The following is a 13,399-nucleotide window of genomic DNA, read 5'->3' on the forward strand; positions in this document are numbered from 1 at the left end:
GTCTAGGTGTGCTATTTAAATGGGTCTCTAGTAACAGGCATATTTCGTTATTACTGTCCAAAGTTATGGACGTCTTCATTGCCCAGTGCAATGGAGACTCCCACAGGAACTAGATACAATCTAATTAAAAGGTGTATTTTAAGAATGGGTCATGCAGCACATGACGAAAGGGTTGCCATGTAAATTTAATACACACAGCTTGGATTCTGACCACAGAGAACCCTGCGCCGTGCCTTCAACATACGGGGAATACATAAAAACATAGCAACATAATGTAATCTATAATTTTGATATCAATTTAAGAAGCAAAATCTATAGAGAAACCTTTTTGAAAACAGGTTACACTTGCACGATTCAAAGGTAGAACATGTTTAAACAGCCAGCAACATTTTTGAGTGATTTTTGACACTGAAAATGAAATACTTGGGTAAGAGGTGAGGAAGTACAATTGTACTTACAGCCGGACCAGATTAGTGAGTCCTTTAAATATGTCTGCGCTGATACATCCTACTCTGTTGTTGGCCAGATCTCTGAGGAGAAAAAAAAAAGAAAAGTAAAAATTAAAATGGACTAGTACAGGACATACTTTTGGTGTATGGATGCAAAAGAATGAAGAGAGTGTCTGACAAGACGTAAGAGAAGGTATAATAAACAGTTATTTATATATATATATGTGCAATCTCTCTCTCTCTCTCTCTCTAATATATATATATATATATATATATATATATATATATATATATATATATATATATATATATATATATATATATATATATATATATAAATAACATCACATACATATTGGTCAAAATAGAACCACTAATAATTCCTAATATAATGCCTTTAGATCAGGGTTTAACTATTTTATTATGGTATGTGCCAATATGAGCAGTCTCATTGGGTTTCTTTGCTAGATGGAATTCAGGATTGTGAATTAAAGCAGGTCTGGGAATGGTATAAAGGAAAGCTATGCATAACTTACAGCCTTTTAAGAGATTCAAGTCCTAGAAATGCACCTGGCTCGATAGAACTGATCAGATTATTTCGAAGATCCCTGCAAGTGAAAAATAAAGCAAAATAATTACATTCAATAGATCTTTTCTAACAAAATTATTATAAAATATGAATTATTGTTCAATACATACAACATGTTGGATTCTACTTCAAAAGGTGACTCGTAAAATGTTAACATAAACAAATTAAATTCTCACAAAATATATTATGCAAATTTCAAGGAACGCGGAAATTAAGGTATGTGTCACTCCATTGCCGCCAAAAAAAAACCCACTGATTATTAGCAGCTGGGGGTATATATATATATATATATATATATATATATATATATAAACAACTTACAAGAAGTGATTTGACAGCCCTCCCCTTTTTCCCCAGCCCAGACTTTCTGTGACTGTCCAATCACAGACTTCACATTACAGCTCAATGAGAAGTTTTTGCAACGCATGAGCTCTGGTCAATTGCTTTCCTTTTGAGTAATCTCCACTGAGCTCAACAACCAGGAAGTAACAGGGCTGGTTGTCTGATTGACAGCCAAGAGGGTGTAACAAGGTTAATGTACAAAAGTGCCAATTTAAATAAAAATCTGCACTTAAAAATAAAAATAAAAAAATAAAATAAAAAAATAAAATAAAAAAAACACTTCACACATAAGTACTTCAGTAAGCTAAAGCTGTAGGAGTCTGGCCTGTCCCTTTAAATAGTTGCACATAATAGAATATTAATTCTGATCTATATTTTGCATTTCGGGATTATGACGACAACATAGAACTAGTACTGTTACCCAGGTTCTGCATCAAGCCATTTGAGCGTACGCAAACTTATTTTCCCTACATCTGGACAGCATTTACTGACTGAGTGCATCACCAGACTCGCTCAGCTGTCCAAATGCTAACAGAATGGAAACTGCTAATAAGTGTAACCTCAACATCAGTAATATCCACAAGATTGGCCAGGCCACGAGTGCCCAGGGATTCCCTGTGATCAAACCACTTGAAAACAGTTTGATGCAAAACTAGGGCATGATGTCAGCTGCATGCAGGCACCGCAACCCATACAGCAGACTCTGGTGATTATTGTGTTTAAAGTGTCCATTTAATATATATATATATATATATATATATATATATATATATTTGTAAGGTTATTGAAAAAAATACATTTTATTTCTACTTTATAAGATATCTCAGTGTAAGTAATAAACTTCTCCCTAGATATGTATAGGCTGCATGAGTATAGTGCATGAAGAGAACGGTCACTAAAGTGAGAATTGTAATTTCATTTTAAATTTAAGGTTAACACAGGCAAACTGAAAAAATGCTCTACGTTACAGTGATGGAAAAAAGTATTTGAACCCCTGCTAATTTTGAATGTTTGCCCACTGACAAAGAAATGATCAGTCTATAATTTTAATGGTAGGTGTATTTTAACAGTGAGACAGAATAACAAAAAAAACAAAAAAAAACAGAAAAACGCATTTCAAAAAAGTTATAAATCGATTTGCATGTCAAATGAGTGAAATAAGTATTTGACCCCTTCGACTTAGTACTTGGAGGTCAGATGTTTCTTGTAGTTGGCCACCAGGTTTGCACACATCTCAGAAGGGATTTTGTCCCACTCCACTTTGCAGATCCTCTCCAAGTCATTAAAGGAACACTATAGTCACCTAAATTACTTTAGCTAAATAAAGCAGTTTTAGTGTATAGATCATTCCCCTGAAATTTCACTGCTTAATTCACTGTCATTTAGGAGTTAAATCACTTTGTTTCTGTTTATGCAGCCCTAGCCACACCTCCCCTGGCTATGACTGACAGAGCCTGCATGAAAAAAAACAACTGGTTTCACTTTCAAACAGATGTGATTTACCTTAAATAATTGTATCTCAATCTCTAAATTGAACTTTAATCACATACAGGAGGCTCTTGCAGGGTCTAGCAAGCTATTAACATAGCAAGGGATAAAAAAATCTTAATTAAACAGAACTTGCAATAAATAAAGCCTAAATAGGGCACACTTTACAGGAAGTGTTTATGGAAGGTTGTGCAAGTCACATGCAGGGAGGTGTGACTAGGGATCATAAACAAAGGGATTTAACTCCTAAATGGCAGAGGATTGACCAGTGAGGCTGCAGGGGCATGATCTATACACCCAAACTGCTTCATTAAGCTAAAGTTGTTCAGGTGACTATAGTGCCCCTTTAAGGTTTCGAGGCTGACTTTTGGCAACTTGAACCTTCAGCTCCCTCCATAGATTTTCTATGGGATTTTTAACGTGCTTCCTATTGAGCCACTCCTTTGTTGACTTGGCTGTGTGTTTTGGGTCATTGTCATTCTGGAATACCCTTACACGACCCATTTTCAATGCCGTGGCTAAGGGAAGGAGGTTCTCACCCAAGATTTGACTGTACATGGCCCCGTCCATCGTCCCTTTGATGTGGTGCAGTTGTCCTATCCCCTTAGCAGAAAAAAAACCAAAGCATAATGTGTCCACCTCCAATTTTGACGGTGGGGATGGTGTTCTTGCGGCCATAGGCAGCATTCCTCCTCCCATAAAACACGGCGACTTGAGTTGATGCTATAGAGCTTGATTTTGGTCTCACCTGACCTCAATACTTTCACCCAGTTCTCCTCTGAATCAAACTCCAGACGGGCCTGTACATGTGGTTTCTTTAGCACGGAGACCTTGCGGGCGCTGCAGGATTTCAGTCCTTCACGGCGTAGTGTGTTACCAATGGTTTTCTTGGTGACTATAGTCCCAGCCGCCTTGAGATCATTAACAAGATTCTCCCATGTAGATTTGGGCTGATTTCTTTACCATTCTCATGATCCTTGAATGGTAGGTGAGATCTTGCATGGAGTACCAGACCGAGGGAGACTGACAGTTATTTTGTGTTTCTTCTATTTGCGAATAATTGCACCAACTGTTGTCACCTTCTCACCAAGCTGTTGGCGATGGTCTTTTAGCCCATTCCAGCCTTGTGTAAGTCTACAATCCTGTCCCTGACATCCTTGGACAGCTCTTTGGTCCTGGCCATGGTGGAGAATTTGGAATCGAATTGATTGCTTCTGTGGACAGGTGTCTTTTATACAGGTAACGAGGTAAGATTAGGAGCACTTCCTTTAAGAGACATCTGGGAACCAGAAATCTTGCTGATTGATAGGGGTCAAATACTTATTTCACTCATTGACATGCAAATCAATTTATAACTTTTTTGACGTGCGTTTTTCTGGATTTTGTTTTGTTTTGTTATTCTGTCACTCACTGTTAAAATACACCTACCATTAAAATTATAGACTACTCATTTCTTTGTCAGTTGGCAAACGGTCAAAATCAGCAGGGGATCAAATACTTTTTTCCCTCACTGTACTTTTGCTTTCAGTTTGGCTATTTGGGTAGTCAATTTGAAATTTACTTTGAATTCTCACTTCAGTAAATCAACCTGTCAATATCTGTGTATCCTGCAAACATCCCCATTTACCTTTAGATAATATATGAACTACTTATTTAAAAGCCATTTTCTAATTCTAGACTGAGTAGCCTGATTTGCTACTTTGAATTTAAATAGTAACCTTTAAAGGACCACTATAGTGCCAGGAAAACACACTTTTTTCCCTGGCACTATAGTGCCCCCACCCTCAGGGTCCCACTCCCTTGGCGCTGAAGGGGGAGGAAGGGGTTAATCCCTTACCTTTATTCCAGCGTCGGGCTCCCTCGGCGCTGGGACTCTCCTCCTTCCTCTTCCATTATCGGCTCAATGCGCATGCACGGCAAGAGCCGCGCGCGCATTCAGCCAGTACATAGGAAAGCATTCTCAATGCTTTCTTATGGACGCTGGCGTCTTCTCACTGTGAAAATCACAGTGAGAAGCGGGGAAGCGCCTCTAGCGGCTGTCAATGAGGCAGCCACTAGAGGCTGGATTAACCCATAGGTAAACATAGCAGTTTCTCTGAAACTGCTATGTTTACAGCAGAAAGGGTTAATTCTAGATGGACCTGGCACCCAGACCACTTCATTAAGCTGAAGTGGTATGGGTGCCTATAGTGGTCCTTTAAAGAAATAACCAATAATTCATTGACTTTACATTACAGATCCTTAGAGAACAGAAGTAGAAATAATTAACAAAAAGATCTCCCACTACAAATGGTACTGTACTTGCCACATGTAAATCACAAGGTAGTAATGACACAAGCTAGAAGGTGTTAAGCATGCTAATAACGTAATATGCCCTTAGGGTACAGGATCTTACCACACAGTAGGTGATAAAAGCTCACAAAATATAAAAAGGTTATGACTCACTTTAAAAGCCTTAAAGCTATTTAATACATTCTTCTCACCAGTGGCCCAAAAAAAACCACACAAAACAAACTAGACCAGACCTGGATAGTATTATATTTAATACATTCAACTGATACAAAGTTAGCTTAACCCCTTAAGGACCAAACTTCTGGAATAAAAGGGAATCATGACATGTCACACATGTCGTGTTCTTAAGGGGTTAAAAGAAACACAAAAAAATATCACTGTCTAATAGCCCTTATCCCGGCAGATCCCAGGTAAGTTGCCAAACTGTTCTTAAACAGTTTGATGCAAAACCTGGGATCTAAACAGTTTGACTACTTATCCTGGGTGGGCACTTTGGCACTGCTGGCACCATAACCACTACAACGTGCAGTAGTGGTTATTGTGCCTGGATTGTTTCTTTAAATAATCTACCATGCCACTCCCAAGATTAGGTTCTGAACGGAAAGCATTTCTGCTTAACAGGAGCCCAGTAGATGTTGCAGCATTGTACATATATACAACCTAGAAAAATGTTTTGACTTGAGGCCCTTGGAAGAATATTTAAATATTAAGGGCGCCTTGAACCTAAAGAGTTTGGGAACCACTTCTGTACCGCAAATGTCACAGTCCATATCGCACAATTCCTTGCAGGCTGCAGCAAGGGGAGATTAAATGATGCCGTATAATTTCGTAGAGGGACAGCTGCATTGCTTTACAACTATGTTAACAGCATTGCAGTAAAGCTTAGGAAGGTTTACATTTTTACCAAAAATAGAAATTAATTCCATAATAAAAAAAATAACCGTAAAACAAAAAAATCTTGTTAAGCACAATTTATAGATTACAAGTTAGGCATATTAAAATGATGTCAGTTCACGGGAGAAATGACAACTGCTCTTTAAAGCCGAACTTCATAGACGACTCGTTTTAATTGCAGGACGTTTTACAAGGTCTGTGTTGTTAGTAATAGCATCTCCAAACGCTAATCCTTATTATTAAACCAGTGCTTTTTTTCTGGAACAAAAGGGAAGCCGGAATTACTGCAGGACTATTTTTAAAGACTGTAATTGAAAGACCATGCTGGGAATTACTTCCAGGAATGCGTATTTGAGAACCCAGTTAACATAATGAATGAACAATGCAAATAAACAAAAAAGAGCCCGATTGCAAACAATCTATGAAATTGCTTTAATAAGGCAGGAAGTCTTGAAAAATCTATTGCGAGGGTTCTTGGAGTGACCTCACGTGAGCCAATTTCCTGTAAGATACTCTAAGGACATTATAAACCACAAACTTGTCCAAGATTTCAGGAGTACAAAATGAATAACCACAAAGCTAGCCCAAAGAAAATGATAAACTTCTAAACTAAATTCTAATAACAACAATATTTGAAGAATAGAATGTGTTTGTAACTGTTGACCAGAGCAAGTCACTGGATTTTAAAACTGCAGCAAATGTGTTTGTATGTGCAGGATCAGTCAGTGTTGCCATGGAGGGAAAACAATCAGTTTTTAAGGGTTTCTTCAACCTTTTTTAAATTTAATATTATAATGCTCTATTGGCATTATTCTATATGTCTTCCCCTCCACCCCCCTCCGCCCCAAAACAAAATGCTTGAAGAGCCTTTTAAAATAAATTACTTCCCTTAATCCATACTAAGTGATTCCTGTGAACTAGATTATTTAGTAAAAAAAATCAACAAACAAAAAATGGTTATTTTAAATTGTGTATATTAGATCAATTAAAGGTTTTTGGTTACATTACTGTGCCAATTCTCTTTTTATTGTATTTTTATGCACTTCTACTATTTTTACTTTACTGGCTATTTTTGTTCCTGCACTTAACCCCTTAACGCCGTTACGGCTTCCATGCCGTCGCGCTTTAAAGTCGTTGCGGCGGCATGGAACGCCGTACGGGCTTTCTGCCCCAGGAGCCAGGAGGTACTCACCTCCGCCGCGATCCTCTTCTGGAGGGCTGCCTGACAACCCAGGCAGCCCTCCCCGGCAAAGAGCGATCACATGGCCCCCTGTAGCTGGCTATGGATCTGCCAGCAGGGGGGCTGTCTGAAATATCAGACAGTCCCCTGTTGGTAGGAAGAATAAAAAAAAAAAATTAAACATGTGTAAAAATAAATTAAAAGTATTTATATATATATATATATATATATATATATATATATATATATAAAAAATAATAAAATAAATAAAATATTGAAACAAAATGTAATATAAATTATATATCCATATGTAATTTCACTCTAACTGTATTTTGTTATTAATAAAATACACTTAGAATGACATTCTATATATATCTATCAATATATAAAATACAAATAACCGCAAATATATATATATATATATATATATATATATATATATATATATATATATAATAAATACATCTAAATAAATCTTGTGTATTTATTGTATAATATGGCCCCCAGCAGCACCCCATTTAAGCATGTTTAGGTGAGTGCAACCATCCCCCCATGTTTCCTATATATATTTGGGAGTCTAGCCAACTCCTTGGTTCTGCACCCCTCCCTGTTACAGGTGCCTCATCTCAGGTCCCTATTTAGCCTTGTACTGCAGAGAGCCTCAGATGGAATATTTTCCCAAGTAAGTGGTTAATCTCATAAGAGCAGACATTAGACTGTGAGAGTAGGACCTGCCAAAGATGGGGTACATTGACGTTGTGGCAGGCTTATGCAATGTATGATCATATAATGTAACTAAATCCCCATTTTTTTTGCCTAGATTAGGTGTTTAAAAAAAAAAACTTTTACAAACTAATAAAATCTGTCAACATTGAAGTTGCTGTTTAGTAGATAGGAGAGTGCGCTGGATCTTGTGTATTTATTGTATAATATGGCCCCCAGCAGCACCCCATTTAAGCATGTTTAGGTGAGTGCAACCATCCCCCCATGTTTTATATATATATATATATATATATATATATATATATATATATATATATATATATATATATATATATATATATATATATAACGTATATACTAGAGTATAAGCCGACCCAAATATAAGAAGAGGCCCCTAATTTTACCCCAAAAAACTGGGAAAACTTATTGACTCGAGTAGAAGACTAGGGTGGGAAATGCAGCAGCTACTGGTAAATTTCTAAATAAAATTTGATCCTAAAAAATTGATATTAATTGAATATTTATTTACAGTGTGCGTGTGTGTGTCTGAGTGCAGCGTGTGTGCGCGTCTGAGTGCAGCGTGTGTGCGCGTCTGAGTGCAGCGTGTGTGCGCGTCTGAGTGCAGCGTGTGTGCGCGTCTGAGTGCAGCGTGTGTGCGCGTCTGAGTGCAGCGTGTGTGCGCGTCTGAGTGCAGCGTGTGTGCGCGTCTGAGTGCAGCGTGTGTGCGCGTCTGAGTGCAGCGTGTGTGCGCGTCTGAGTGCAGCGTGTGTGCGCGTCTGAGTGCAGCGTGTGTGCGCGTCTGAGTGCAGCGTGTGTGCGCGTCTGAGTGCAGCGTGTGTGCGCGTCTGAGTGCAGCGTGTGTGCGCGTCTGAGTGCAGCGTGTGTGCGCGTCTGAGTGCAGCGTGTGTGCGCGTCTGAGTGCAGCGTGTGTGCGCGTCTGAGTGCAGCGTGTGTGCGCGTCTGAGTGCAGCGTGTGTGCGCGTCTGAGTGCAGCGTGTGTGCGCGTCTGAGTGCAGCGTGTGTGCGCGTCTGAGTGCAGCGTGTGTGCGCGTCTGAGTGCAGCGTGTGTGCGCGTCTGAGTGCAGCGTGTGTGCGCGTCTGAGTGCAGCGTGTGTGCGCGTCTGAGTGCAGCGTGTGTGCGCGTCTGAGTGCAGCGTGTGTGCGCGTCTGAGTGCAGCGTGTGTGCGCGTCTGAGTGCAGCGTGTGTGCGCGTCTGAGTGCAGCGTGTGTGCGCGTCTGAGTGCAGCGTGTGTGCGCGTCTGAGTGCAGCGTGTGTGCGCGTCTGAGTGCAGCGTGTGTGCGCGTCTGAGTGCAGCGTGTGTGCGCGTCTGAGTGCAGCGTGTGTGCGTGTCTGAGTGCAGCGTGTGTGCGTGTGTGCGTGTCTGAGTGCGTGTCTGAGTGCAGTGTGTGTGCGTGTCTGAGTGCAGTGTGTGTGTGTCTGAGTGCAGTGTGTGTGTGTCTGAGTGCAGTGTGTGTGTGTCTGAGTGCAGTGTGTGTGTGTCTGAGTGCAGTGTGTGTGTGTCTGAGTGCAGTGTGTGTGTGTCTGAGTGCAGTGTGTGTGTGTCTGAGTGCAGTGTGTGTGTGTCTGAGTGCAGTGTGTGTGTGTCTGAGTGCAGTGTGTGTGTGTCTGAGTGCAGTGTGTGTGTGTCTGAGTGCAGTGTGTGTGTGTCTGAGTGCAGTGTGTGTGTGTCTGAGTGCGAGCATTGGTGGGGGGTGGTCATTTTTTTATTATTATTTATTATTCTTTTAATATTTTTTTTTCTGATATTTTTTTATTTTATTATAATTTTTCTGATTTTTTTTTTTCGTCCCCCCTCCCTGCTTGTTAGCTGGCCAGGGAGGGGGGCTCTCACTCCCTGGAGGTCCAGTGGATGGGCTGTAGGAGGGGGGCTGGCAGAGAGCTGTTACTTACCTTCACAGCAGCTCCTGTCAGCTCCCTTCTCTCTCCTCGGTCCGTGCAGCTCCCAGGTCAGCTCCCTCTGCAAGTCTCGCGGTAACCCGTGGCAACGCTCTGACCCCACGGCTCTCGCGAGACTTGCAGAGGGAGCTGACCTGGGAGCTGCACGGACCGGAGGAGAGAGAAGGGAGCTGACAGGAGCTGCTGTGAAGGTAAGTAACAGCTTCTTGCCAGCACCCGGTCCTTGTCTGTATTTATGGCAATGCAAGTTGCCATAATACAGACAATTGACTCGAGCAGGGTTTTTTTAGCACAAAAAATGTGCTGAACAACTCGTCTTATATTCGAGTATATACGGTACATATAATTACATTAGTATACACGTAGAATTTAAATACATATATATGTATATATATTAAAATTCTACATGTATATTTAAGTAATCTTTTAACATAATTATATGATTTGATTAATTAAAATTTGACTGACATGCCTGACAACACAGGGAGAAAGTGCAGAGAATTTCATTCGCAAGCACTATATTTGACCCTGTAACTTTCCAAGACACCATAAAACCTGTACATAAGGGGTACTGTTTCACTCGGGAGACTTTGCTGAACTCAAATATTAGTGTTTCAAACTGGTAAATTGTATTACAATGATTATTATTTTAAGTAAAAGTGACGTTTTTTGCATTTATTTTTTTTTACAAACGAACGGCACTTTTATGGACTATATTATTGTTGTAATATGTTTTACTGTTTTAAAACACTAATATTTGTGTTTAGTGAAGTCTCCCGAGAATAACAGTACCCCCCATGTACAGGTTTTATGGTGTTTTGGAAAGCTAGAGAGTCACATATAAGGCTTGCATTTCATTTTTTTCACATTGAAATTTGCCAGATTAGTTATGTTGCCTTTGAGAGTGTATGGTAGCCCAGGAATAAGAATTACCCCCATGATGGCATACCATTTGCAAAAGTAGACAACCCAAGGTATTGCAAATGGGGTATGTCCAGTCTTTCTTAGTAGCCACTTAGTCACAAACACTGGCCAAATATTCGTTTTTTGCTTTTCTCACACAAAAACAAATATGAATGCTAACTTCGGCCAGTGTTTGTGACTAAGTGGCTACTAAAAAAGACTAAACATACCCCACTTTCAATACCTTGGCTTGTCTACTTTTTCAAATGGTATGACATTATGGGGGTAATTCTCATTCCTGGGCTACCACACCGTCTCAAAGGTAACATTACTAATCTGGCAAATTTCAATTTGAAAATGGAACGTTCTATATTTGACCCTGTAACTTTCCAAAACACCACAAAACCTGTTGTACCCTGGGGGGTACTGTTGTACTCGTGAGACATCGCTGATTACAAATATGTGCAGTATCATGACATTCACAGCTAAAATGGCAGACGGAAATAAAAATGTAAAATGTTCTCCTGAACAAAATGATATATAATAAGTGTGGGTGCACTTAATGTGACAGCGGTGAATTACGGTTGAACAGACATATAGCGCAAATTCCAGTTTTTGTTTACGTTTTGTTTTGATCAGAACATGTACTACTGACTCCATCCTGAAGGGGTTAAAGAAATCCCAGGTGGGGATCATACCACCAACGCTTTATTAAAAGAGCAGTATTTTCTGCTCTATACCTGTAAGTATTGTTCTAGTTACTTGTTATCAAATTGAGAGGACTATTGTCGCCTCTTTTTATTTCCCCTGGAGCTTCGGATGACCAGACGGCGCTGATAGACGCATTTCATTTACACATCCCAGCAGCTGGGATTATACCGTTATACGCTCTTCACACCAGAGCTGGCCACAGCTCTTTTAAATGTGAGTTTTCTACTACTAATAGTAGTTTTCTACTACTATTTTACCCTTTGGATTTTAAACGCACTACTGGTTGTTCCTGTATCTCTGTCTTTCACATATGCGAATACCCTGAGACACTAGGACGCACCCCTACTGAAATAACTATTCATCTATATCCCATCAAGCATTGTTGCTCTAGTGAGACTCTTTTGGACTATTTTATGTTATTTTACTTTTCTGCTGGCACAGCCCTACCCCATCTCTTTGTATGCTCTCCTTCGTTTGGGTTGCTGCCTATCTACATATTGTTTGTTAATTAGCGCTGATTTCCTTTTGTTTTCTGTAAACAAACAAAAAAAGCCTAGTATAAAAGGAGCTAATCTATTGCTGATGGTGGATGCTGGAGATGCCAGGAGGCTATGGGCACTTTCTGCCATATCTGGTGGGACTGCCTCCAGAGAACGTTTTTAAGAATACCATGCATCCTTCTTCTGATACTACCCCTCCATTCCATCCAGCCCCCTTCCATACCACAATTGTGACCAATGCTTAAAAAAAAAAAAAAAAATATTGATGACTATAATACTGAAAAATGCAATGCCCTTAATCCCTTTATTCTGTCTGAAGCCAAATCCACCTTACGGCAGCTCTGATTCACCAGCAGGGAGGACCTTAGGAAAATATAGCTTCAAAGGGTCGAAATAAGACGTACACAACGATTTGGGCCAAGTGAATGGTATCTGATTACTTCTAGGTGATCCTGGAAGGCCCACAGCCCACCTATTCATACCAAATTTATAAACACTCAAGTTTATCTTTAACTGGTGCTTGATATCCCCCTCTCTCCAACCCCTCCTTTCATTTATTTTCTCTCACTCTTGCCAATAATATATTGTTCTTCATTAACATTTGTTTTTCAAATTTTCAACAAATGACCTCTGTAATTACACTGTTTAATACTCTTTAGTGTTCCTTATTGCTAAAAAGTGCATGTTGTTCATTGGGGCATCCTGAAGAATTTCCCCCATCGATGCCCAGGGTTTATTAAGAGAATAACGTGTGGTGGTCCCACCCATGGGCATTAGATAAGGATTTAAAATTAAATAAATGGGGTGAACATACAAGTCTGTAGAAAAGGCTCTTGCCTGTCAGAGAGCTCTGATTTGTTGGCTTGTAAGCCAACCAATCAGCACTCTATTAAGTTTGTAAAACATGGGAAAGTCTATTAACCGTTTAGAAGAAATGGCTCCAGCCTTGGCATTGTAGATGTGAGAATAAGGGAGGTATTAATCCTCAGATCTACTGATATGGGAGTCATAATAGCCCCCATAAGCTCTTTCTAATTTAATTTTAAAGTGGCGGCACTGGCTAGCTAACATGTTTACCTCACGAGCCTCCAAGGTTTTTTTCCCCCACCTCTAACAATGTGCCACTAGCCACGAGCTAGTGAAAATTTACTCTTGTGATCTGAAATTTAGCACTGGTGGGCCCTCCAGACTTGAAGAGGTAAGTAACTTAAAACCTGGTTAGGGTGGAACTTGAAATATTAAGCATTGCAATATTGTGCACATATGTATGCAAGGGTGTTTATGTATAAAAGCATATGCTATGTCTGCATGCATGAATATGTGTGCAATTAGCTAGCTATGCAGGTTTGGCTGTGAATGGGTGGCTGTTTAAAGTTGTGTGTGCAGCCAGACGGATGTGTGTGGATAAGT

The 13,399-nt window shown here is 39.9% G+C and overlaps 1 protein-coding gene across 1 annotated transcript in view; it reads right to left on the reverse strand.

Moving 5' to 3' along the window:
- Positions 1-13,399, reverse strand: part of ADGRA3 (adhesion G protein-coupled receptor A3) — a 53,891-nt gene that overhangs the window by 27,502 nt on the left and 12,990 nt on the right. Inside the window, exons 3-4 of the mRNA XM_063457831.1 lie at positions 986-1,057; positions 459-530 (exon numbers count right to left, since the gene is read on the reverse strand). Coding sequence (XP_063313901.1) covers positions 459-530; positions 986-1,057 — 144 coding nt within the window. The remainder of the gene's footprint in view (positions 1-458; positions 531-985; positions 1,058-13,399) is intronic.

Source organism: Pelobates fuscus, chromosome 6 (assembly GCF_036172605.1).
Source record: "Pelobates fuscus isolate aPelFus1 chromosome 6, aPelFus1.pri, whole genome shotgun sequence".
Classification (NCBI taxonomy): domain Eukaryota; kingdom Metazoa; phylum Chordata; class Amphibia; order Anura; family Pelobatidae; genus Pelobates; species Pelobates fuscus.